Below are 26,083 nucleotides of genomic sequence, written 5' to 3'. Positions count from 1 at the left end.
ATTTTATTCTGTGCCCGTCCCAGGGCATCTGTATCTGTGTCGTATTAGGCTTTTGGCAATTTGCCTTTGCGTGATTGGTTGTATGTTTTTTCCTCTTAGGTGAAAAGATACTTAGATGAGAGAGAAGCAGAACAGATGAAGAAGAAAGCAGGGATAAAAACGAATGGCGCACCCATTTGGAATTTGCGGGCATTGGATGGGAGGTTTAGAATTGCTGCCGGAAGTTGCAAATCTCTAGAATTGTAGAATTTTAGACATGACAGTGTCCCTTCTCGAGAGTGAATCTGTTTTTCTGCTTGAGATGAAATGGTGTAGTTTCGTCGATGACTTGATGTTTTTAGTGGTTTGTCCTTTTACTTCGGTGTCTAAGTGAATTTCCGTGGGAATTCTGGCTACTGATACTAGCGTTGGATGTTGGGGGGACTCTCAGTCTGGTTCTTAGTTTTTGTTTTTTATGTTCCAGTAGTTTGAGCATCTGTCTATCGCCGAGAAGAAGTTTTAGATTTACTTCGCTGGAAACAAGTATAGGAGAATCTGCATTATCTAGGGAATATGGAGCTTGAAGCGGCAGGCTTACCTGGCCGTTGCGTCTAAGCAATTTGCCTAGGGACTGTTAAGCTGGAAATGGTGAAACTGGTCTCTATGCTTCTGTTATGGGGTTAATGTTGGTTTAGGAATGGCGTACTGAGTGGAAAACTTTTGCGAAAAGTTTATCATCTCCCAGAGGTTCTCAGAGGAATTTTTTCTTCGAAGATTCTGAATCTGGTGCTGCTTCAGTGGTTACAGCCAGCAGATTCTCTCTAAAAATGGTTCTCAGGTAGTGGATCTTTACCATCAGAAGACACTGAGATGTTCATGTAGCGGAATAGAGGATGGACAGGAGAAACTTATTATTTTGGATAGTGATTTGGGTGGTTTTCCTGTGGATAGAAAGTTCCTCTGCAACTCTTTCTCCTTCCGGAATAAACTATGAAGGTCAGAGGATTTCATTTCTTATTTTCTCTTATTTTCTGTTAATTTTGCTTTGCTTTCATTGTACTAGCCATATATTTGTTTCTTCATTTACCTAATATTCATTGAAAAAATATGGTTTACTTTAATTACCTTTCTTTGGTTCCGTGTTTGGGATTTAGTTTAATGGAGAAGTTTCATCACAACTTCTCTGTTGCATGTGTTGTTTCTCTTTCCCTCTAGCTTCTTCTTTGCTGTCTCTTTTCACAATTTTATCTGTTTTTTAACGTTTTCGGGAGTACTGAATTATGTTGTTGTTGTTGTTTCGAGATTTTGTTCACAGCTGAGATGGTCTTGTGAACCATCTTGTTTCCCTAAATGTTGTACGAAGAACTGTTTGAAATGTTTGCTCTACTTCCTGTGCATTACGCCGTTCTTTTTTTTTTTTTTCGAATCTCTTTTATTTGACTTTTACTCTTTGGAGAAGGCTGTCATGTATATCACCTCTGTTCCTGAGTAGCATTTTCCATGATTCTGTGTACACAATTAAATCTTGTCCCGTGTTGAATTAGTCAGTTTACTTTCGATTTTAGCTCTGTTTGCTGCGAAGCTTGATGTGTTTCTCTGTATAATTGCTGACTTACATTTGTACTCTATTGTTCAGTTGTCGCTCTGGTGGCGATAAAATCTAATCTAAATGACCCTTTTAATGTCCTGGAAAATTGGGATATTAATTCGGTTGACCCTTGTGGCTGGAGGATGGTTACCTGCTCTGCGGATGGCTATGTGTCTGCTCTGTATGAAACATGACTGTCTTTCTATTCCTTTACTAATCTAGACTTGTATTTCTACTAACCTTCTCCCCGGATGCCATTCGCAGAGGACTGCCTAGCCAGAACCTGTCTGGGACCTTATCTCCAGGGATTGCAAATCTAACGAATTTGCAGTCTGTGTAAGTTGTTGAACTGCTTATGCTTTGGATATGGATCTAGAGCTCCGAGTACTGAGTATGTTTAAAGAGTCCACAATGTGCACTGATCTTGGAATAAATGTTTCTCCCTGTAGGTTGCTGCAGAACAATGCTATTTCGGGCCCTATTCCTACCAACATTGGTAAACTCGAGAAGCTCCAGACACTTGATCTCTCAAACAATCAGTTCAGTGGGGAGCTTCCGAGTTCTTTAGGACAGCTGAAGAACTTAAATTATCTGTAAGTATTCTTTTTTTTTTTAACCTAGAATACTGGATTAAACAGGAAATTAATTTCGGTTCTTGCTATGAAATTTACATTCTTGTGAGTGTTTTCAAAGAAAGAATCTTATTGTGTTTCAAATTTTCCTTCTTTTGCTTTCTTCTTATGCTAATCCAGGCGATTGAATAACAACAGCTTTTCTGGACCGTTGCCTGAATCTTTATCTAATGTCCAAGGTCTAACACTCTTGTATGTCCAACATTCTTCACCTCTTGTGCATTTTTACATGTGGTGTTATAATAGAGACTAAGCGCAGAAGAATATTTTGTCCCACATATCTAATGATCTTCAAACTACTCACAGAGATCTTTCCTATAACAATCTGAGTGGTTCTTTGCCAAAGATATCTTCTAGAACTTTCAAGTAAGCATCTGGTGTACTCCTATTGCTACATCCCATTACTGAAGGCATTATTATGAACCCGAAATTGCTTTTTCAGTAATTCATTTTCTTGTATTTTGTCTTTTCAGTATCGTTGGAAATCCACTTATGTGTGGGTTTTCTCAAAACAACTGTTCAGCTGTGTCTAATGAGCCACTGCCATACCAGCCAGACATTTTAAAAGGTGATTATAAACAGAAACTCGTTCTTTCTTTGAAACTGGTAGAGAATATATGTTATTAATATACCAAAAAACTTGGGCGTAAGTTGTAGTTATTTTCTTCATTTCAGGTCAGTCACACTCAAAGGGATCAAGGAATCGGAGGCTGGCTATATCAATTAGTATAACAGTTGGTTCTGTGTTCCTCATCGCAATTGGTATAGCAATGTTCCTTTGGTGGCGTCACAGATACAATAAGCAGATTTTCTTTGATGTGAATGGTCAGTTTTATTTAAGATGGACCTTTGTGTTTGTTTGATATGCTTTTCTTTTCTTACACTTTTTTCTCAATACACATGTGAGATCTAATTGAAAGTTACAATGTGTTTTTTTGTTCTTCTTCTGTTACTTCTGCATGGTGCTTGTTGTAAATTTGTTTATTTGTACAACCCATTTTCATTGCAGATCAGTACGATCCAGAGGTATGCTTGGGTCATTTGAAGAGGTACTCTTTTAAGGAGCTTCGAGCAGCCACTGATCATTTTAATCAGAAAAACATTTTGGGGAGAGGAGGATTTGGCATCGTATACAAGGGTTGCTTGCAAGATGGTACACTTGTGGCTGTCAAACGACTTAAAGATTATAATGCTATTGGTGGGGAGCTTCAGTTCCAGACAGAAGTTGAGATGATAAGTTTAGCTGTTCATCGAAATCTTCTACGGCTATGGGGGTTCTGCACAGCGGAAAATGAAAGGCTGCTTGTCTATCCCTATATGCCTAACGGAAGTGTTGCTTCTCGATTAAGAGGTGAGTCGTTTACCAGTTTGTACAAGAATTTGACAGCCGATTTGTATTAGTTGAAACCTGTGTTCATGTTTTGAAGTTATCAAATTCATATTCCTGACTTGGCTCAATATGATAAATGCTGTTTTACTGTGGCAACTGTATTTTAGCATGTTTTTTTCTAATAATGTGGGTCTCCTGCATCCTTTCTATATGCTTATTATTTTGCTTCGCGCTCTCTCTCTCTCTCTCTCTCCCTCTCTCTTTGTAATCTCGGAGAGAGCAAATGGATGCTCAGTTCACTGATGTCACTAGTGTGTAGCAGATCATATTCATGGTAAGCCAGCACTGGACTGGGTGAGGAGAAAGAGAATTGCATTAGGAACAGCAAGGGGATTACTGTATTTGCATGAGCAGTGTGACCCTAAAATCATTCATCGTGATGTAAAAGCTGCAAATATTCTTCTGGATGAAGATTTTGAAGCCGTCGTTGGAGATTTTGGGTTGGCAAAACTCTTGGATCATCGAGAGTCACATGTGACTACAGCAGTGCGTGGGACTGTTGGCCACATAGCTCCAGAGTACTTGTCAACAGGACAGTCTTCCGAAAAGACGGATGTCTTTGGCTATGGAATTCTGCTCCTTGAGCTAATTACCGGTCAGAAGGCGCTGGATTTTGGACGGGCAGCAAACCAGAAAGGTGTAATGCTTGACTGGGTAAGTTATATAAATTCTACTCATTTTCTGAGTTTTGGATTACTGGGTTGCTCTTGTTGCCGCCGGAAACATGCGAGGAATCCTAAACTATGTTATTTAATTCATTAACGTTAAGAGCTCGCATTACTGATCATTAAATGCTTCGCTTGATGTCAAAACTTTTAAAACATTCATGATCCCCCTCCACCAACGTTTTTTTTTATCATTTATTTGCAGGTGAAGAAGCTTCACCAAGAGAACAAACTCCATGTTATGGTCGACAAGGATCTGAAGAACAACTACAACAGGGTGGAGTTAGAGGAGATGGTTCAGGTTGCTCTTCTTTGCACGCAGTTCCATCCTTCTCACCGACCGAAAATGTCTGAGGTGGTGAGAATGCTGGAAGGCGATGGCCTGGCCGAGAAATGGGAGGCCTCCCAGAAGATCGAGACCCCCAGATTTCGCTCAACGGAGAACCCGCCGCAAAAATATATCGACTTTATGGAGGAGTCCTCGTTGGTGGTGGAAGCTATTGAACTTTCAGGACCCAGATGAAACATCTCCGGTCAATCTTTCCCAATGTACACATCCTGCCTTGTGGGTGAGCTTTTGATGTGAAGAAGGAAGTATATGATTTTTGGTGGAATTTTTGTGCTCATAGCAGTCGCATGCTTTGTAATTCATCTGTATAAAACAAGGAAAGAAAATAGTGAGAACTACTAGTTCCTCTTACCGTGGAAAATCATTTTCAGCTTTCGGGTTTGTTTATTTTTAAAAGTTATTTCGTAAATTGGCTTGGGTGGTGGTGTGATCGTGTTCAGGTGGGATGGGTATCTCTCTTTTTGTGTAACTTACCGGGGCATTTCCTTTTTAATTTTATTATTTTATTTGAATTTAGAAGTTAAATTTTAATTATTTTCGTTTTGTTCTTTTTTAGTACATTATTGTTTATGCGGACTTTAAACAAGTTTTCATTTTTATAATTTATTTAAGATAAAATTAAAAATGACGTTATTCTAAATAAGCAATACTAACAATATTACAAAATAGCTCTTTTTAAACAAGAAAAAAGACAAGTATGGATATGGTTCACGTGTAGGCAAGTGGATAATTTTTGGTGGATGCCTACATATGAGAATTTTGCTCTGATACCGTGTTAAATTTGGGTCCAAGTCTTTATTTTAAAATGATTGGCCACTTAGGAAACCTTTACTCCCAACTAATAAATACAAGATTTTTATACTCACTAATGTATGTGAAATTATCCTTTAACATAGGTTGTATTTTAAAAAACCGAACCCTAATACCAAAACTCAACACCGACTCGATCCCTATCCTTGTATGTTGTAAAACCTCGTTCACCCTTTCTCCTCCTAAATCCAATTCATCTTGCCTTCTCCCTTTATCTAAAATTTGATGGTTTTTTTTTTCTTTATTTTATTCCAGACCTATGGGTGAAACTTGGAATCCAAACCAGGTTGGGTCAGATCGGAAATCAACCAATATTCTATAGACTATTAGATAGACGCAAGAGCTGGTTTGCCCGAGTGGTTAAGGGGGAAGACTTAAGATCTTCTGCACATAAGTGCGCGTGGGTTCGAACCCCACAGCCAGCAAATCGCATTTTTTTTGTAGTTTACAGTAACTCGGGGTTGGATTATCCAGTAGAAAAACCCTGCCTTTTACAAATTATATTTTAATAACAATATTTTGCTATTTAAAAAGTTTCAAATAAATCGTATTTGTGTCCCATCATGCCCCCTACCATCGGGTGACAATGTCTATGACATCTATGGGGTTGACCTAATTACTCCCAGATGAGGTGTTTTTTTGGCTAAACCGTCTACTTTGTTCCGGATGATTCCTCGCTGTTATTAGTATATTTTTTTAGGACAAAATATTTACATTTATGCTTAAATTAAAATCAAACTAAGACAAAAAGGACAAGAGGGAATGAAACATTTTCTCTTTTGATTGTTTTTAAGGAATCTTACACTATTGCAGATAGCTGGTTTGCCCGAGTGGTTAAGGGGGAAGACTTAAGATCTTCTGCACATAAGTGCGCGTGGGTTCGAACCCCACAGCCAGCATCTCAGACTCTATTACTTTTGTAGAATTTTTTGCGAGTACGAGATTCTTTCCAAGATCCGTCTGAGATTCGAAGATCGAATCTTTCCAACAGAGTTTCCTCTGCTGCATCTTCCTCGAGTCTTCAAATACGAGATTCTAACCAGAATCCTTCTGATTTTCGAAGATGCAATCTGTGCAAGAGCGATTTCCTCATCCTGCATCTGCTGGTTTTTTTTTTTTTTTTTTTTTTGCTTAAATCTACTACTTCTCTCACGAACTTGAACCTAAAATCGCTCTTTTGAAATACCAAATGAATACCTCACCTGTATTGCGACTATTTCTGCTTTGAAGACGATATATTCGAGGTGTTTCATCGGAGACGGCGGCAGATACAGGTAGCATCTGGAATATGAAGAGGAGCGTCGACAACATCATCAATCACTTGAACTTTAGGTAAAAGACTGGTACCCAAAAAATTATTTTCTCATCTGATTGCGCCAAGTTGCTTTTTTTTTATTCACACACAGACAAACAATACAGGCATGCTAGTGGTCTAATTGTTTCAAGCACAAGCAGAAGCAGAAACATAAACATAAAAAGAAATAGTTTCTTTCGTGTTAGTGAGTAATCTGCAAAAGGAAATATAATTGTTCGAAAATGTAAACAATCAAGTGACCCGGGAAACTACTTAGAAATTTTATTCAAGAACCTGAACAAGTGCATCATACACCTCATCAGTTCTATTCTACAAGAACTGATCTACGACTTATTCGAATCATCATAAACGCTGACCAGGTAACTAAGAACATGCCTAACTCACTAAATACGGTAGAGTCTACCGACTGCTAGCAGTAACTAGCGCTTCATATCTAGCCAAGCAAATAAATAAAACCAGAAGACCCGTGTTACTGGGTCTGCCATTGCCGTTCCGTGACTTGCCGGTTTGCTCGGTAATCAGCCAAGAGCTCCGCTGAGTTTCATAAAGAACTGCAGTGTCTGACGCTTCAGTATGGATTGGCAAAGCTTATGATTGAACCAAAGCAAACAAATGATTTTGGAGGAGAAGGTGGACTGTGTCCCCGTCTCTCCAGATTTAAGAGCTTTTCAAGACCCATGCAAGCAATCTTGCCAGAAAATTTCCATCGTTTGAGGGGAGAGCAAGTGCCTCAAGATACTTAGATGTGGTATGGTCTTGAGACGAGCTGAGGGAGAAATTTGAGCAAGTGATGGATATATATAGGTGAAGCCAAATAGAAGTTTCGATCAGACTGATAGAAAAAGGAGGAGGGTGTTTTCCTTACTTAGCCTCTTGTGTTTCATATATTGCAATGAAGGGTTCTGGATTTCCATATTATTTTTCAAAAAAAACGAAAGGAAAGAAAAATTATCTGGACTTCTGGACGGGCTGATATATAGATTTGATGTTGATTCTGATAGTACTATTCTTCGTCCAGGAATATGCTGTAATGTGTTTACTTTGAAACTTTATTCTTCAATTTTCCCGCGGTACACCTTTCTCAGTTTACATCAAACCCAATGGATCGCCCTTAACTGAGAAAGCAGGCTGAGTTTTGATCTCAAAACGGAAAGTTCTACCGTGACCATGACACTGCCAGGCTCTGCCATATCCACAGCTTCTGTGCTGAAGGTCAATCTATTCAATGGAATCTATGATTTTGCTTTGAATCTTTCCCAAAATTGGGAAAAGAATGAGGGATCTTCTTGTAAATTCAATTGATTCATTATACACATAGAGCACCTTTTTCAGTAGTGGATGACTTTTTGACAGCTGAAGCTTTTTCTCTTTATTATCTGATCTGTGCAATCCACTAACTCATGCTAATCTGTAACTTTTCTTTGCATCAATCTATATTAACTGCCCACTAATTCCTCTGCTCCAAAATGGGGCTGCTTGCTTTATCAAACTGATTTGGCCTGAGCTGCAGAGCTCATTTTCTTTTCCAACATCTGTGGCACACAGTTGTAAGGGGGTAAGATTGCTGATTGTATTTTCCTCACAAAGAAATGGCTCCAGGGGAATGGGTCAAAATGATTGGTGCAAGCACTCTCAGCCATCTTCTTGTCTATTTCCCCCAAGCATTTTGTGGGACCTGCCGATGAAAGAGGCTAAGACCACTGTTTCCAGTACAAAGAAACGTGTCATCCACATTGTGGATATCTGCCCAATATGGGGAAGAAGGCTGAGAAATGTTCTTTGTCCTTCATCAGGACTTTGTAGGATTTGTGTGCTAAAGGAGTGACCTCCTCCTCAGAAATGCACCCAATAATGTACACTTATACACTTAGACTATCCACTCATGTTTCCTTTCTGATTTGTGGGGGCTTCCTTTATTTCCTTTTCCTTTTTCTATGGAAACAAATGAACAAACAGACAGACAACACTTCCTTTTCTCAAGGAATCTGGCTTCTCCACTTTCTGTTTCCTATATCTAAAGATCATATGGGCAGATTGAGTTAAGCAAAGTAAGTTGGTCATCCTGCTTTAGGTTGAATTAGTGTTTCTGAATGGCAGAGAATCTGATAAAAAAAGTCCAAATCGGTCCAGCTCGAGGCTATAATAATTACTGGCTTTATCAGGACCCTGATCTTTTCTTGAGCAGTCCTTTTTCCTTTGGGCAGATTCAGGAAGGTAAATCACAGCTTCGAAAGAGGTTCTCTCTTCATGGCTACCGTAGTGGGAACCAAATATCATCATTGAAGAAGGATAGTCAGATGCATGTTAAAACTTACATACTCACTTTTGACTCAGATGGATTCCTTTTTCTTACAGGGGCTTGAACCTACAGTTATCAGACAGCGAGAAATCAAAGTTCAGACAGGAAATAGAGCTGCAGGCTTTTTGTTGAAGCCATCCATGCAGTAGTTCTCTCGAGACAAGCCTCAGCTTGATGATGTTTTGAGCGAACAAAATCTACCTCCAGTTCAATGGTTTGTGCTCTGTTCCCTTTTACAACGAAGAGCCACTTCTTTGTTTGCCATAAAATAATGCTAGACAAATCCAAATACGAAATTAGAAATTAACCTTAAGTATTCAAACTAGCAGTGCTTAGTTGTGTAATGAGATCAGGGTTGGGAGCTAGTGACAAGAACAAAGTGGGGTAGCTTGTGGCATACTGTACTGTTGAGTGGGAAAAAGTCCCACATTAAAAAATGGGAAAAAAGTAAATGTGTTATAAGGTTGAGCGATAAGACTCCTGTGTAGTTAGTCTTTCTGGGATAAAACCGATATTATAGATTCTGTAAGGCAAGAGTCTGTGTGCTCCATTAAAGAGTTTGTGCACACATCTTTGGTTTGTTATGTGTATGCCTAGACGTGAGTGGGAGTGTATAGTGAAAAAAAATTCCCACACTGAAAAATGAGAAGAAAAGTTAATGGGTTATAAAGTTGAGCAATAGTTCTCCTAAGTGGCTAATCATTTTGGGATAGAATTAAACTCAACCCAAAAATCCAACTTGTACAATGATAGTTTTTTGTTTCATCTTAATCTATATAATCTAATGTGAGGGAGGGAGGGTGGATAATCAAAATTACAATTTGGTAGAATGACCATTTCATCTTTGATTTTAATGGATTTTATTAACCTTATTGGGAGATACAGACTGTGGTATTGAAGAAGATTGTGTTAGAACATTACTTAGTTTTATCAGTAACTCTTCCCTTGACAAACGAAAAAAAACAGTGATTTTGGGTTTGTGCTCATGAGTTAATCAATATAGGCTTGTGCAACGGACATGCAATGGAGATGAAGGTGGTAAACGATATGAAGGCATATGAAGAGATCTAACACCAAGAATCCCAAGAGTGGAGGCCATTAAGGAACTTTATCCTGTGAGACGGATGAGGTGAGGAAAAAACCCATGTAGGTTTGTTTTATATCTTATTATGCTTTTCATTTTTATATATTATGTTAAGGATTGATCGGACTGTGAGCCAGCGCAGGATTGGGTCGAGGATAGGTTGGGGAGAAAGGAGAATGGAACAGCGACAAGTTGGATGCAGGGTCCATGCACAACCATTTTCTTACCATCATTTATGTGATTGAAGATTGATGGAGGAAAAACTAGAAATAATGATGAAGAACATGAAAATCAATTGAATTTAGTCTAGTCTTCTGGAACTCTTTGAAAAGATACTAGTATTGTTTCTAGCGACCATGACCTAGCGTAAAAAATGATACTAGTTTGAAGTTTTTCACTGGTCTTTATGAATCTCTTCTGCAATACGGACAAAAAACATAATTCAATAAAAGAAAGTGGCATTGTTCTATGCAAGATTTATATATCTAAATCCAGTTTTTTCCTCCATGCCTTTGTTTTGGTTTACTTTTGTAAAGTTTTTGAATATAATCTTGATTATTCATCTTGTCTTGCGCCTAATCTTTTTCATCAACCTCTCGTTCCCTCTTAGGAAAACACAAAGATTTGGAAATGAATCCAAGGAGCTGCAGAAGGCATTGTTTGCCAGCGTGCTCTCTGAACCGTATTGTACGTGCAAAAGAACCTGAGAGGATACAAAAAAGCCTGAGTTTGGGTTCTAAATTCTTATTTAAACTTTTCATATATAATGGCCAGGTTTTGCCGTTACAGGAAAGAGGAGAATGCTCAACTCAAATGGCATTTACAGGGCAATTATCAGACACAGCTTTCATCAGAAAAACTTAAAAACCCAACGAAAGATTAGGGCCGTGTACAAACGGTGCTTGACGAACATGCAATTAGTCAAGAGTTAACATTGTATGTATTTGAGAACGATAAAAACCCACCGTCAATGCTGGGAAGGAGGAAATTCTGGTTGTATTCAGTAATTTAGAACTGCAACAACGAGTTTCATTCCTATTTCCACACCCTGAGGACAATTGCCGGCAACGCCCATATCCATGGGATGAATGTCGCTGATGTTATAAAGTTTGAAGGAGAGATCAGAGACCAGGAGACCCAAGAGAGCAGACTAAACAAATTGAGCTCCATTAAGCAACCACCACATATAACTTTCATCTTGTACGACCATTTTACCACCCTACCCCAAATTCTCTGGTTTCCATACCCGGACAAGCCTGTCATAAAATGAGCATGTGGCCACCAATCCCCCTCTCTGCCAATCTGCTCCGTAAGCAAGAGACTCATGCTTCTTGTAAGCCTCCTTCACAACAAAATTTCCACTTGAGATATCCACAACTGCAAAACCATTGTGCATGCATGCTGCCAAAACAACATTAGGCATAAAAGGGTGATGCTTAATCCTCCACACTCCACCTCCTAAAGAAATAGAATTCTCATTGATGGGTTTGTGTGGTGATCTCACATCCCATAAGCGAAGAAACTCATCATAGCTCCCAGTAAGGAGTATGTTTGAATCTGAAGGATTCTTAGTAATACAACAAACACCCATTTTATGTGTTTTTCGGTCCTGGAAAACCACTTTTGAAGGACTTTCTCGCAAATCCCAGCAACTGAATTTACAGTCATCAGAGCCAGTGTACAACAAATGTGGTCGGTGAGCATCAAACGTGGTGGTCCAAACCTCAAAATCATGGGCTTCCCACTGTCGTGATATCTGGGGCCGAGACTCTCTGGAGGTAATTATTGATACGGAACCATCTGAAAGCCCAACAGAAACACATGTTGCTGAGGGTTCCCAGTCCAAACACAAGCACATGGAAGAGCTGACTTTTTCTGCTCCAGATTCTTTCAGAACCGCTAAGTATGTGGAAACAAGGACAAAAAAGATAGTTCAGACACTATTCGATAAAAGTAACAGAAGTTCATTTAGATTACTGCAGTAGATCTTTTGTTATTCAGCTAGAACAAGATATCCATTGTATGCACCATCTGTGCTGTTCTCTTAGTCCTCAGGAATCAACCACAGGCCTTGAAATGAAAACAGTAAACATGTAAATCTCCTCTCTACAATGATGAATTCAACTTTATTTTTCTGAAAATTTCAAGACTTTCCTTTGTAATGATTGATGACTACATAGTTGCAAGCCCATCCTTCCAGAACCTCTTACCTCACACTTGCCCACAGTTCAGTTGTGGCTCAGAGCTGAAAACGGATATGTTTGCCTATAATCATGATTAATCTATATTAAACCCTTCAGACCATCTCTTTCTTTATAATCTTGTAATTGCTAGTCAGTAATAATTGGTTTTCTTTTTCAAATTGGAAAACTTAAAATCTAAGAAAACCGGATCAAGGAAGTACCTCTACATTCAGATATATCTGAACTTGAATCTAGTCTGTGAATTTTCAGACAGCCATCAGCATCTGCTTGAGCAAGTAGAGGGTGCAAGTTTGCTCCTGCAGGGCTCCATTTCATGTCAAATACACCAGCTGTTTTTACTTGGTGAAGTAAGACCAGGCCAAGAGCATCATCAACAGAGAAAAGTGATACACTGCCAGATCGATTTGGTTGAACACCCTCTTCGAGTGTGTAAGTTGCAGCAGCTAGAATGTGATGGAATGGGTAGTGTGGGCAAAACTCTACTGCATCAGCATTGCCATCTAGATAGTAGTGAGCAAAATCCATACTGCTATTTTCACCGAATAAAACTGAATGTTAATAGAAACATCCGGAGTCAACAATTGTTTCAATATATAAACAAATAATGCTAGAGTAACAACTTCTTTGCACATTAGATATGTATGATGTGTTTAACTGCAAAGGCTCATAAAGGAATGCAGCACAGGGAGAATCTGTGCATGTTGAGATCAGCATATAGAGCCAGCAACAAATGCAATTACCTGCAATAGGAACGTCTCTATAGACCAGTACAACTTCCTAATGCTGCCATGATTTCCAATTGAAATTCATATTTAGACAGCATACGAGGAATTAGAACCATAGGTAGTCCCCATTTGAACAGAACCACAGGCAAATTTTAGACATTTGCCGCCTCAGGCAAGAGGCTGGGGTTTTGAAGATCAAGGCCCCAGCATTCCCTCAATCATGTGGCAGATATTGTCTTTCAAGGTACCAAACTTGAAGTAAGTTTCTTTCTACTTTTGAAGTACAATGATCAAACTTGTTGAGTTTTGATTAAACTGTGGGAATTATTCTAAACAACATTTTTTTTGCCCTACCGGTCTTTGGTCTAAGAATGACTTCTTTTGTCCATAATTGCAGACAGTGACATGAACTGCCAAGTAATTCAAGTTCGACAAAGAAAACAAACATAAACGCCAATAACAGAAAGAAATCACCTACAAGATAAAGAAACTTATGGAAGGCAAAATCAGGCAGACAATAGCTAAAGGCAAGATGCTCAACGATTGTGGCAGCCGAGTGCCACACAACAAACACCTAGTAGGAGGTCATTTCCAATTGGACTCTACACATTCTCTTCTCCACTATAGTGACTCAAATGCAAGCACCACCTTACCTTTGCAAGTCAGGAGTTCTTAGGCCCTCTGCGTATGTGAGCAAGTTGATAGAAAAAAATGAAGAAGATCAAATTGTATCCTACTCCTACCCCGAGAGGAACCATGAAATGTTATAGTCGATAAGAGCACAATTTATAGTCTGAACCAGATTTTGTACGTACGAATTAGGATAAAACCACAATAACAACAATACCACCATTACCAATGAAAGAAACAAGCAAAGAAGAAAATTTTATCTTCTCAATGGTATTGGCCCCATCAACATTATACCATTTGCACAATTTGAGCCTTTGCAACAAAGGCACATCATCTGCCCTACTTAATTGGGCTTACTACGGGTCCTCTCCCATATCAAACATATTGACAGACTCCCAGACTGTATTACATATATCTTGACACTCGATGAAGTAGAAAAGCGGATTTTAGGTGTTTACGGCATAACATTTCTCGACTTTATGAGAGTTTTAGAGACCAACCTGTATGGAGGGACAGAGGATGTCCGAGGAGAGACGCTCCTCAACGATGCGAAACGAGTGAAGCACTTGTCCGTCAATGAAAAAGCTCCACGAGGGTAGCGGGTAGAATGGAAAGGGAAGGCAGACAGCGTCGGAGGTTTTAGGTCTGTAACATCTGGTAAATCTCATCGGCTTGTTCAGCAGTATTGACAATTGAGAATTACCAAGCCCAATACAACCCAATCAACAAAATTAAAGATGGATCTGTATATTACCCATTTAGAAATAGCCCACAAATGAAGGAATACCCATTAAAGATCATCAAAGTCATCACCCCTTTGAGAACTCATAGTACGAGACAGAATCAGAACCGTTTATTCCTGTAGGATTCCCAGATTCTGTCCCACACTGACACCGCACAGAAAATCTCAATAGCCATTGCACTGCATCACAAAAGAGGTTTGGACGAAATTGGCATAGAATTTAGATTCAGAACCACAAGTAGTAAGAAAGACATGAGGCCCACCGAGGGCCCATTTCCGTAAGTAAAAACTTGCTTATTTCAGAGAAGCTTCTTTCGCCTCAAAGAGTTCACGACATATGTAACGAAAGCTTCACATAGGCACAATCGTTCTTTCCCCTTATGTGCTTCTCAACCCTAAACCCTATTTAACGAAAGCTTCACATAGGCACGACATATTTAACCCTAAACCCACCCTCCATTATCCCCTACACCCTAAACCTAACTTTTTCTCAAACCCTGAACCCTAACTCCATTAGCCCCTAAACCCTTAACCCTAATTCCATAACCTAAACCCTAAACTTTTTACACTAAACCCCCTAAAAGCCCCAAAACCTAAACCCTATTAATCCCAAACTCTAAACCCCTAAACCCTAACTTCTATTAACCCTACCTTGACCACGCTTTAAAAAAAATATCTAAACCCTAAACTCTAAATACCCTAAACCCCGAAATTGAACCCCAAATACCATAAACCCTAACCCTATATCCCGAAATTATGCAGAAACTAAACAATAAATACAAATACCACACACAGAAATTAAGATTAAATCAAATACAACAGTACAAATTAATTAAAAAAATTAGGGTTTAGGGTTACCTTCTGAAATTTGGGGAAAATCGAAAGCCAACGGGGAAATCGAAGCCAACTGGGGAAATCGAAGTAGAATCGAATAAATTGACGCTGAAATGGGGAAATCGAAGGAAATCGAAACCGAAATGGGTTAAATCGAAGGAATTCGGGAGGATTTTTAAGGGTAGAGCGAAGAGTGAGAGGGAGAAGGGAGAGTGAGGCCGAGAGGGAGAAGAGAGAGGGAGACGAGAGAGGAAGGCCGAGAGAGATAGGGAGAGGAGATGCGAAGACGATGAAGGAAGAAGAGAAGCGAAAACGATGAGAAGGGAGAAGAGATACGAAGACGACGAAGGGAGAAGAAGCGGAAGGGAGTGGGGAGACGAGGGGAAGAAGACATCGGGAGAAAAAAAAAATTCGGGGAGCGAGGCCGAGAGGAAGAGGTGCGAGTGAAAAAAAATCGCCGGGGGAGGAAAGACGCGTCCGAATGTTCGCTTTGTGGGGGTGAGTCAACGTGACGTTTCTCAGTTCATCTCTTGTCGGTAGTGGATAACCGAGCTCGAGCCAGCTTGATTCGATTCGGTATACCTAGATATTGAGCCGAGGTCGAGATCCAAATATGGCTCATTTGAGTTAACGAGCCGAGCTCGACCGAATCAAGGATCGGCTCGAAATCTTACGAGTCGGCTCGTTAACTGGTGAGTCGCGGGATCGGGAGTGGGAGCGAGAGCGAGAGCGGGGAAATGTCGAGCCCCTCCCGTCTGCCACTCTGGCTGACTCTGTCGCCGTCCATAGCTCCTTGCCAGCCGCTACATCCCCTTTCCCTCCGATTTCTTCCTCTTCCTGCAATTTCTTCGCCTCCTCTGTTTCTGTAGCCTTTGTTTCCATCATCGTCGCTTCCATCCCCGCCGCCTCCTTTGCCGACGACAAGTCCTTGCCGGCACCGCGCCTTCGCTCCGCGTAGTCACATTGGAAAACCAGAGCCCAGAGAGAGTTACCATAGTCGGGAGAAAAAATCCCCCCCGTGAAGTCGATTTTGCACGTGTGTAAATCACACATGCAAGATCATAAACAAGTAAAAAAAAAAAACTCTTTGTCGCTTCCTCATAGTTCTTGTAGAAATTGAAAAGACATTTAAGTATTATGTTTTAATTAAATATACTATTACAAGTTACTCATTTTCTTGTTTTTTATATTTTTCTCATTTTGGGGTACTAACATTGGAAACTGTTTATCAGTGTACATGAACTCATCTGCACTAAACACCAAATTTGAAGTTGAATTTTATGTAGATGAATGAAATGAATTTGAAGCAGGAGATGAAGATGAAGTTCAAAATTTAAGTTCCACGATTTTAGCCTTAGATGATTACCTACATTTTTCAGATGATGTTGGCATTGGTGCACCACTAGGGGTGGCATTGAGCAGAGCCGAGCCCGAACCTGAACCTACCTATGTTCAGAGCCGAGTTTGATTTAAATATTTCGAACTTGAGCTCAAGCCTAAAATTGTTATCAAGCTCAAGCCCAATAATTTTAACCCAGTTCGAGCTTCCACCTATATTTAAAACTTTACATAAAATATATGTCAAATAAATTATATATAAAATTATCTATACACTCTGCATAAAATTATTCATAAAAACTGCATAATTATATATAAACTTTATTCAAAAAATTAATTTATCTATAAAAAAGGAGCAGTTTTGCATTTCCTCTCTCTCTCTGCAGTCAATCCTTGCCACGATGGGAAGGTCACATGTGGCTGCAAGTCAAATGAGGCTATTTAGATCTCGAACTTAATAATTTAGTGCAGTATACTGTTTAAACTAAGAAACACCGAAACCACCACCCAGCATATCTTATGGATCTTATGGTTTCAGCCCTCAAGGCTTCCACAATATATTTCACCCATACATTCTTCCGCTTTTCTCAGTAAGAATTTAATGGCTTAGAAGGATATGCTTACTTCTCTCCTTCGTGTCCGCCCCGAACTCACTATGATCTTAATAGTTTCGGTCAGTTTTTACCCCACTTCAACTACCTTCACCCCCCACAAACATTGTATACAATCCCTTTATATTATTAATGTTGAATTTATAGAAAAGAAAAATATTTCATTGATTTGTTATAATCAGAGTACATGAATCTCTATCTATAATAGAGGAAAGCAGTAGAGTCCAATTACAGTTAAACTACCTTTAGGAGGGTTAGTCAGCAAAATGGATTTTTGAAGTTTATGCTCATCTCCAACATGAAGATCATGTCAGTCATGTACACGAACTTCAACTTCGCACTTGGTGTTAGTGTTGATGACTTCATGTACATTAGAAAACAGTTTCCAGTGTTAGTGCCCCAACATGAGAAAAACATAAAAAATAAGAGAATCCCTAAACCCTTACAATACACTTAATTACAACATAATCCTTAAACCTCAAATTAGTTAAAACAACCATTATTACTACACGAATAAGTTATTTAATGTATAATTAAATATATTAATATATTTATTAATTGAATTAGATATTTTTTTGTGCTTTCATATGGTAATTACATGAGCCAATGAAATATGCACATGATTAATTACAAATAATAAATAAATAACGTTATAAATAACAAAAACGAAAGTAATACGTTGAGTTATTAATTTATTAATAACATATGATATACTTTAACTTAAAAATGAATGATTTAAGAGAAAAAATTGATCTAATCATAACTTTAACACACTATATATTTGTACATAATATATTTTATGTATTATTAATTAATAATATATTGTCACAAAATTTAAAACCATTGGTTTAATTAATTATAGCAATTGGATAATTTATCAAATATTTATTTTAACAATATTTTAATTATGACTATTAAATCACTATTTTAATATAGTAATTATAAAATTAATATATTAAATAAATAAAAATTCTAAATTAATGATTTTATGATGATAGTTTAATTTTCCTAACTTAGGAAAAATTAAACCATCTTCATCTTCCTCAGCGGCGAGCCAGCGGGCAACGGCAACAGCGGCGGCCAACGTCGACAGAGGCGGCGCTCTGACGGTACACCGAGAGGGAGACCGAGAAGCTCTGCAACAGATGCTCGACCTCCTGTGCACTGCGACGGAGGTTGAGAGGGAGAGGAGAGGGAGGATGGCCGATGGGGTGGGGGAGGAGAGAGGGACGCCGAGAAGGAAGAGAAGTCGTTGTCAAGGGAGGAAGGCCTCCCTCCCTGTCCTCTCCCTCTCGACCTCCGTCGCAGAGCCTCTCGATCTTCCGTACTCTACACCGGAGGTCGAGAGGGAGAGGCCGTAGAGAGGGAGACCGGAGAGGGACGGTAGAGACAAGAGTGGGAGCAAAGAGCTCAGAGGGGGTTAGTCAACAAAATGAAAATTTGATCTTGATCTTCATCTTCATCTTATGTATCTACATGATCTTCATCTTATAGAAATTTAAAATTATTGATTTTAATAATTATAAAAATGAACTAATTAAACCAAAGTGTCTGAGTTAACAATATTTTAATTACCACTATTAAATCACTAATAAAATAGAGTGAATAAAAAAATTCTAATTAATGAATAAAAAATATTATATTAATAACATAAGATAGATTTGTATTGTATTAATTAATAATATATTTTGACATAATTAATGATGATATATTAATCAAATGCATACTTTAATTATATTTTATTTACCAGAGACTTAAATATGAAGTTTAATATAGTAATAAAATAAAATAAAATAATAAATAAATACATATACAACTTTTAAAATAACCTAAAAAAATTATTCAAATAACGAGTTCGTGCCTTTAATATTACAATCAACGAGTTACAAGTTTAGTACATATAAATTACGCATGTTCAAAAGTAATAAGAGTAAACCATCATTTATCGTTCCACATGGATGTCGATATGGCATCTCGAAATTGTGCGGCTCTTGTGGATTCTAATGCACTCTGCCTCCGAATGCTTGTTACTTGGCTACCCACATCCTCAAGATCATCGCAATCGTCACTGTCTGTATCATCCATTGCACCTAATTGGACCGCATCACCTCCTCCACCGAGCTCGCCACCCGAATCATCATCTTCATCTTCAAATATATCATCATAATCTTCTGCACGTATATAATTGTGCAATATGCAATAAGCATGTACAATTTTCACCTGGATCTTAAAAGAAAATGGAGGAGTGCCTTTTAATATTTGAAATCGAGCTTTTAAAGCACCAAAAGTTCGCTCAATAATATTCTGTAAAGATGAATGTCTTCGGTTGAATAATTCTTTTTCATTTCTAGGAATATTATCTCCAAATTCTTGCAGATGATATCAGGTTCCTCGATATGGAGCCAAAAATCCCGGAAGATTTGCATAACCAGCATCGACTAGATAATATTTTCCTATAATAAAAATTATATACCACATAAAATAATTGAAGATAAAATAGATAAAAAAGTACTGCATAAAAATATATTACTTACCTTCAGGTACAAAGATTTTATCTTGACGAGTCAATGCATCCTTCAATACACGGGAATCAGCTGCTGACCCCTCCCATCCAGCAAGTACATAAGTGAATTGCATATCAAATGAACATGCAGCCATCACATTTTGTGAGAATGTTGGCTTCAAGTGGAATGTTGGCTTTGATATGAGTTCCATCAATAGCTCCAATACAATCCTAATTATACATTTTCAATTAATATTTACTAACTTTGTATATTAATATAAAATTATTTAGTTATAGGAAGTGATGTTACCTTGAAGTAGGGATAAAACATTGAATTTGTTAAAATCTTCGAGTGTGTGCGTTCCGAAGGTCGTTTGACGTAATCAGAGTGAAGTTTGAGGATTGCATCCAACACCTTGTTGAAATACTTACTTATCGTCCAGTTTGATCTATCAAACATCTCTGCTGTGACACTATACACTTGTCCTTGACTAACAGTTAGGAGGAAATATGCAAGTTGTTCTTCAACTGAGATGGTCTTTGTGGCTGATAAAAACCCTTTACTAGAAAGTATATCTGCGAATTTGTGAAATACCAGTTGGTTCATCCTGTACACTTTACGAAATTTAACTGGAGATTTGTCTAGTGCCTTTTGCAAATACAATGGACTATTCATCCCACAAGAACGTGGTACACGTCTGTTGTAATGGTACATATAGTATCTTTCCATGGCGATCATCAAAGTTGTGAATGCAACCATAATTGCAACCTTTTCATCGTCTGTCATAGTATCCATGGAAATCCACAAATTCAATCACCTAAAATTCATAAACACGAGTAAACATCAATCTTCAATCATAACCTATTTGCAATTACACCTATAAACAACCATATTCATCCACATTCCCACATCCTACATTCATCCACATTCACACATCCTACATTCAATCATATCCTACATTCATCCCCATTCCCACATCCTACATTCAATCACATCCTACATTCATCAACATTCCCACATCCTACATTCATCCACATCCCACATCCTACATCCAATCACATCCTACATTCATCCCCATTCCCACATCCTACATTCAATCACATCCTACATTCATCCACATCCTACATTCAATCACATCCTACATTCATCCTACATTCAATCACATCCTACATTCATCCACATCCTACATTCAATCACATCCACATCCTACATTCAATCACATTCCACATCCATACTCAAAACACCATATTTATCTATGCAATATATAAACACAACAACATATCAAATTTAAATACAAACCATACTAATAAGTTTTGCAACATCATAATTCAAATATCATGTCTACTACATAATAATATTCCAAAAAAATAGTGTATTTATAACGCATTACAATTAGTTTTCAAAACAAAATTTAAGCCACTCAACCCGCTCTTCCACTGTCATTTCCATAAACATGACCTTCTTAGTTGGTGTATCCAACCATGAAGGAGCGCGATACTTCAATTCTGTAGGCAAGTCCGGGATTTCCCTGAGGGCATTGACGCAACCTCTTACAATATCGTCTTTCATCTTGAAATCCTGAAATGTCTGAGCAATTCGATCTATTGCATCAAAAATTCTGCTACTAGTGTCGTTATCGGGCATTTCGGTTCTCTTTCTACGACGACTTGAAGATGACCGTTTACTTCTTTCAGATTGATTACATAGAGACTCATCCATACTTAATAATGGTGATGGAGTATCGCTAACTATATCAACATCCGCTGGCTCATCCATCGGAACATGTTCCGATTCACGGATCACCTCATCGCCCTGATCTACAAAGGTTGAAGCTCCTGACCCTACCGCTATTGTGTTTCCCACCACCACAGCTAATTTGTCGTATAGGGGGCAGCCTTCACGTCTGTACTTCTCAGCATCTTTATGCTCTTACAAGAATAAAACATCATTTAGACGTCTTGGAATAGAGTTATACTAACGCAAAAAACATAAAAAATATTTTATAGTACATCATATAGTCGAGCCATACAGATTTACTGACCTTTATGTAATCAAGCCATACAGAATTACATGCAGTAACTCGTTGTGTGATTGCATCCCAACCAAACCCACTAGTGTTGATACAGCTCGTTACCGTTTGGTATATTTTCTTCCATGCTTTTGTTCGATTCTTCACCTGCTCAACAGTTTTTTTCATGACTGTGTCTTCATTGAACTTATTTACACAGTCCATGTATACCTCATGCTTCCACTCCCCGTTAGGCAACTTGTTCCCTAGATTGACCTGCTCGACCAAGAGATCGAGCATTTTGCTATCATCATCGAATGTCCAAATATCATATGTTCGACCACTTGGTTGTCTTCTTGCAGCCATGTATAATCTAAATCCGATACGGTCCTCACGGAAAAAACTTTATCAGACAACCTTTACTCGTCACGGAAACACAAACCATAAAAAAAAATACCATGTGGTGGATATGTATAATACCCGACTCTCCTCACCACATGGCAAAAACATTTCATAGCACTTCAAAAATTCTCAACAACATTCTCACACATTTCAAAATTAATTAAATTATTTTCACTAATGCATATGCACTAAACAATGAAAACACACACACATCAAATCCAAATTCACCGAAGACCCCTGGTAGAGCCCCATATAACTTCGCAGTCACTATGAACTGTACCTCATCAGTGATGGGGGTCGGGTTTCGTTGGCTAATGGATGCCCCGTGTAGGCGACTCAACCTTGTTTTGAATTGGACTAAAAACCCTTAAACACTAATTCCAGAACTTAATACCTTAAAAACCCAAAACCCTAAACCCTAACCCCCCCTCCCCAAAACCTAAAAAACCCTAGAGCTTAAAAACACAAAACCCCCAAAATCTTAAAAACCATAAACCCCCTAAACCTTAAAAATCTTAATCCCTAAAATACCCTAAACCCTTAGCCTAAACCGTAAACCCGAAACACAAACCATAAAAAAAACTACCATGTGATGGATATGTATAATACCCGAATCTCCTCACCACATGGCAAAAACATTTCATAGCACTTAAAAAATTCTCAATAACATTCTCACACATTTCAAAATTAATTTAATTATTTTCACTAATGCATATGCACTAAACAATGAAAACACACACACATCAAATCCAAATTCACCGAAGACCCTTGGTAAAGCCCCATATAACTTCGCAGTCACTATGAACTGTACCTCATCAGTGATGGGGGTCGGGTTTCGTTGGCTAATGGACGCCCGTGTAGGCGACTCAACCTTGTTTGAATTGGACTAAAAACCCCTAAACACTAATTCCAGAACTTAATACCTTAAAAGCCCAAAACCCTAAACCCCAACCCCCCCCCCCCCCCCCCCCAAAAAAAAAAAACCTAAAAAACCCTAGAGCTTAAAAACACAAAACCCCCAAAACCTTAAAAACCATAAACCCCCCTAAACCTTAAAAACCATAAACCCCCCTACACCTTAAAAATTCTAATCCCTAAAATACCATAAACCCCTAGCCTAAACCTTACCCGAAACACAAACCATAAAAAAAAAAACTAAACCATCAAACCCTAAACCCTATCACCTACTAAACTCTAAACCCTAAACACTAATTCCAGGACTTAATACATTAAAAGCCCTAAACCCTAAACCCTACACCCTAATTCCCAACCCTAAACCCAAAAAACCTTATAGCTTAAAAACCCTAAACCCCCTAAACCTTTAAAACCCTAATCCCTAAAATACCCTTAACCATAAACCCTAATTACGCACTAAACCCTAAACCCTAATCCCTAAAATACCATAAACCCTAAACCGTAACCCTAAATCCCAAAATAATGCACAAATAACCCCCAATTACGCATTGAAAATAAATTTAAATCAAATAAAACACTAATTTAATGAAAAAAATTCGGGTTTAGGCATACCTTCTGAAATTTGGGGAAATTCGAAGCCGAAGGGTGAAATCGAAGGGGAAATCCGAAGCCGAAGGGTGAAATCGAAGGGGGAAATCCGAAGCCGAAGGGTGAAATCGATGCCTAATCGAGACTAGCCAGAGAGATAAGGGAGTGGGAGGCCGAAAGGGAGAAGAGAGGGAGAAGACAGAGAAGAAAGGGAGGTCGGGAGGGAATAGAGAGAGAGAAGCGAGAGAGAGCTTGTCCGAGAGAAGAGAGGGAGTCACGGAGACGAGAGAGGGGGTGCGACAGAGAGGGCGAGGCCGAGAGAAGACCGAGAGTTGAAGCCGGAGACGAGAGGGAACTGAGATAGTGGCCGAGATCAACGTCGGGGACGCAGGGAGACGAAGGCCGAGAACAATGTCGGGGGCGCAGGGAGACGAGAGAGGGAAGGGAGTGCGGGAGAGAGGAAGAAAAAAGAAAAAACGACGCGCGATGGGGGGGGGGGGGGGGGGGGTGCGAGGAGAGAGAGCGAGGCCGAGGACGTCGCCCATCCTTCAATTCGAAGAAGATAAAAAATGGCCTTCTTCCACATGATTGAAATTAAACCGTGGAGATGGAGGGCCCCTTCATCCCCTGCATCGAGATGAAGCTTCATCTGCGCTCCACTAACGACTTCAAGTGGAGAAGGGCGTTATGTGGTTGAAGATCATCTTGTCCTTCAAGTTGACTAACCCCCTCAGGGAGAGAAGGGCTGCGGGAAACGAAGATGAGCAGACTCATGGAGAGGGGCGTGCTCGTTTCATGTACATGATTCTCAAAATTGGGCGGAAAGTGTTTTCCCTCGTTTATGCTTTGGACATGATCTCGTGAGTCATGTTAGTCATGTATATGACTTGAACTCCGGCGCTCCACTAACGACCTCAGGATATGAACTGAGTAATATGGCTGAAGTTCATGTCCTGATTCATGTTGACTAACTCCCCCTTGTCCCAATTACACTCAAACTCTAACACTTAAAGATAAGTCCTAGAATAATAAAATAACCTAATATAAATAGAAGATTAACATGACTAAAACACCTTTAAACTAAAACTCTTATGTGGGTTCATATCTTATTGGCTTGGGTCCATCTTCCAACATTCTTAAATATGTGGGCCTTCATTGGTTGTGTGGGCTTTAGGCCCATCTTGTGTGGGTCCATATCTTATGGGCTTGAGCCCATCTTCTAACACTCTTAGATATATGGGCCTTCCTTGGTAGTGTGGGTTTTGGCCCATCTTCCAACACTCCCCCTCAAGCTGGGGGTGAGAGAACATCATGAACTCCTAGCTTGCTGCAAATTATGTATATGATCTTCTTGTATAAAATGGCAGTCCTTCGTATTATCTAACACTCCCCCTCATGCGGGTGGCTCTTCCACGAGGCTCAACTAGCGTAAGATAAGTGAGAGTAAAATCATTCCATGTTGTATAACATTATTCCATACTCCAGTAGGGCACACTCTTATCTTCTATAGGGAGTGGGTCTATACGCAATGCTCAAAAGTGTAATAAAATTCTTCCATCACCGTGTCCCTCTACAGGACAACGACTCTCAAGTCGTAGTAATAATAAATGCCAATTAAAGGGGGTATAACATAGATGTAATAATAAACTCTTCCATCCCGGTGTCCCAACCCAAGCACCGAGTCTCACAGGTAAAAATTAACAGGTAACATAGATGTAGTAATAAGCTCTGTCACAGTGTCCCAACCCGGACACCAACTCTCATGGGTAGAAATTTACGGGTAACATAGATGTAATAATAAGCTCCTCTGTCAAGGTGTCCCAACCCAGGCACCGACTCTCACAGGTAGAAATGGGTGAGAAGTGGGAAATGCATGTCATTCATAAGATGACGATAAAAGACCCATGGGTATACATATAAAAAAGTCTCAATGGACTTAAAACAGCCATATGTATATGTGATGGACTTAAATTCACAACTGAAACAATACTCAAAAGGTTACAATAAAGGTTGGCCCAAAGATATGTGTGAGAGTCAAATAAAGGATGGTATGAGAAATGATATTGAGGCCACCACTTTTTCAATAATAATGTCCCATCTAAAGAGACACAATAGCAAGAGTTAAAATGGGTCTGGGCCCATATAACACGAACCAAATAATAAATCTTGTAAAATGACCCATTAAATAATCCGATGCAATATGTTGACCAAGGAATGTGTTGCGAATACCTCAAAATAATAATCCAATCGAAAAAAATATTGAATCGCACTGAGTCAAATAGTAGATCAATATAGCCGAGTCACGGAAGAGTAGGTATAAACTTTGGGCCCAGAATCATATACTGAGGCAGGAAATAAGTGTGTCGTGTCTGAGTTGATTCGGACCGAGTCACAACCCGTTGGGTTAACCCGATCAAATAGAACTGGGTTGCTCGACAGACACTCGACCTGGATTTAATCAACGCTTCCAA

The 26,083-nt window shown here is 39.0% G+C and overlaps 2 protein-coding genes, 1 long non-coding RNA gene and 2 other non-coding genes across 9 annotated transcripts; 4 read left to right on the top strand and 1 right to left on the bottom strand.

Annotated features, from left to right (window-relative positions):
• Positions 1–111: 111 nt before the first annotated feature.
• Positions 112–5,137, top strand: LOC137940032 (protein NSP-INTERACTING KINASE 3-like). 2 transcript variants are annotated; one of them, XM_068784933.1, is made up of 11 exons: positions 112–975; positions 1,616–1,748; positions 1,832–1,903; positions 2,017–2,160; positions 2,338–2,391; positions 2,506–2,565; positions 2,673–2,767; positions 2,875–3,024; positions 3,209–3,550; positions 3,852–4,243; positions 4,460–5,137. In XM_068784933.1, exons 1-11 carry the CDS (start codon positions 873–875, stop codon positions 4,775–4,777), a joined length of 1,863 nt encoding a protein of 620 aa, XP_068641034.1. In that variant the 5' UTR covers positions 112–872; the 3' UTR covers positions 4,778–5,137. The 2 variants fall into 2 exon arrangements, with proteins under 2 accessions (XP_068641034.1, XP_068641033.1); XM_068784932.1 differs by having other exon boundaries at positions 113–975; positions 2,320–2,391.
• Positions 5,138–5,755: 618 nt separating this feature from the next.
• On the top strand, positions 5,756–5,838 carry TRNAL-UAA (transfer RNA leucine (anticodon UAA)). The gene has a single exon. It is a non-coding gene; the product is annotated as a tRNA-Leu (tRNA).
• Positions 5,839–6,229: 391 nt separating this feature from the next.
• On the top strand, positions 6,230–6,312 carry TRNAL-UAA (transfer RNA leucine (anticodon UAA)). Its single transcript has one exon. It is a non-coding gene; the product is annotated as a tRNA-Leu (tRNA).
• Positions 6,313–6,361: 49 nt separating this feature from the next.
• LOC137941283 (uncharacterized) lies at positions 6,362–11,055 on the top strand. Of its 2 annotated transcripts, none has more exons than XR_011110377.1 (4): positions 6,362–6,745; positions 9,084–9,241; positions 10,031–10,156; positions 10,254–11,055. It is a non-coding gene; the product is annotated as an uncharacterized lncRNA (long non-coding RNA). The 2 variants fall into 2 exon arrangements; XR_011110378.1 differs by having other exon boundaries at positions 10,249–11,055.
• Positions 11,056–11,262: 207 nt separating this feature from the next.
• LOC137941282 (uncharacterized) lies at positions 11,263–15,711 on the bottom strand. Of its 3 annotated transcripts, none has more exons than XM_068786620.1 (3): positions 15,271–15,711; positions 12,516–12,863; positions 11,263–12,010 (listed from the first exon to the last, which is right to left on the bottom strand). In XM_068786620.1, the coding sequence occupies exons 2-3, from the start codon at positions 12,838–12,840 to the stop codon at positions 11,331–11,333; spliced, it is 1,005 nt and encodes a 334-aa protein (XP_068642721.1). In that variant the 5' UTR covers positions 12,841–12,863; positions 15,271–15,711; the 3' UTR covers positions 11,263–11,330. The 3 variants fall into 3 exon arrangements, with proteins under 3 accessions (XP_068642721.1, XP_068642722.1, XP_068642720.1); XM_068786621.1 differs by having other exon boundaries at positions 12,516–12,844; XM_068786619.1 differs by having other exon boundaries at positions 12,516–12,841.
• Positions 15,712–26,083: the final 10,372 nt, after the last annotated feature.

This window comes from Aristolochia californica, unplaced genomic scaffold (genome assembly GCF_029961685.1).
Source record: "Aristolochia californica isolate CCGP_79_NKW_82.1479 unplaced genomic scaffold, dmAriCali1.0.hap1 SCAF_9, whole genome shotgun sequence".
Taxonomy (NCBI): Eukaryota; Viridiplantae; Streptophyta; class Magnoliopsida; order Piperales; family Aristolochiaceae; genus Aristolochia; species Aristolochia californica.
Note: the sequence above shows the minus strand (reverse complement) of the source record. Positions and strands in the feature narration are given on the sequence as shown.

Coding starts and splice junctions, on each gene's coding strand:
- LOC137940032 (XM_068784932.1), top strand. CDS start 873: ATGGACAGGAGAAACTTATTATTTTGGATAGTGATTTGGGTGGTTTTC. Junction 1,904..2,016: donor CTAACGAATTTGCAGTCTGT/GTAAGTTGTTGA, acceptor TTCTCCCTGTAG/GTTGCTGCAGAACAATGCTA. Junction 2,392..2,505: donor GTCCAAGGTCTAACACTCTT/GTATGTCCAACA, acceptor AACTACTCACAG/AGATCTTTCCTATAACAATC.
- LOC137941282 (XM_068786620.1), bottom strand. CDS start 12,840: ATGGATTTTGCTCACTACTATCTAGATGGCAATGCTGATGCAGTAGAG. Junction 12,011..12,515: donor AGATATATCTGAATGTAGAG/GTACTTCCTTGA, acceptor CCACATACTTAG/CGGTTCTGAAAGAATCTGGA.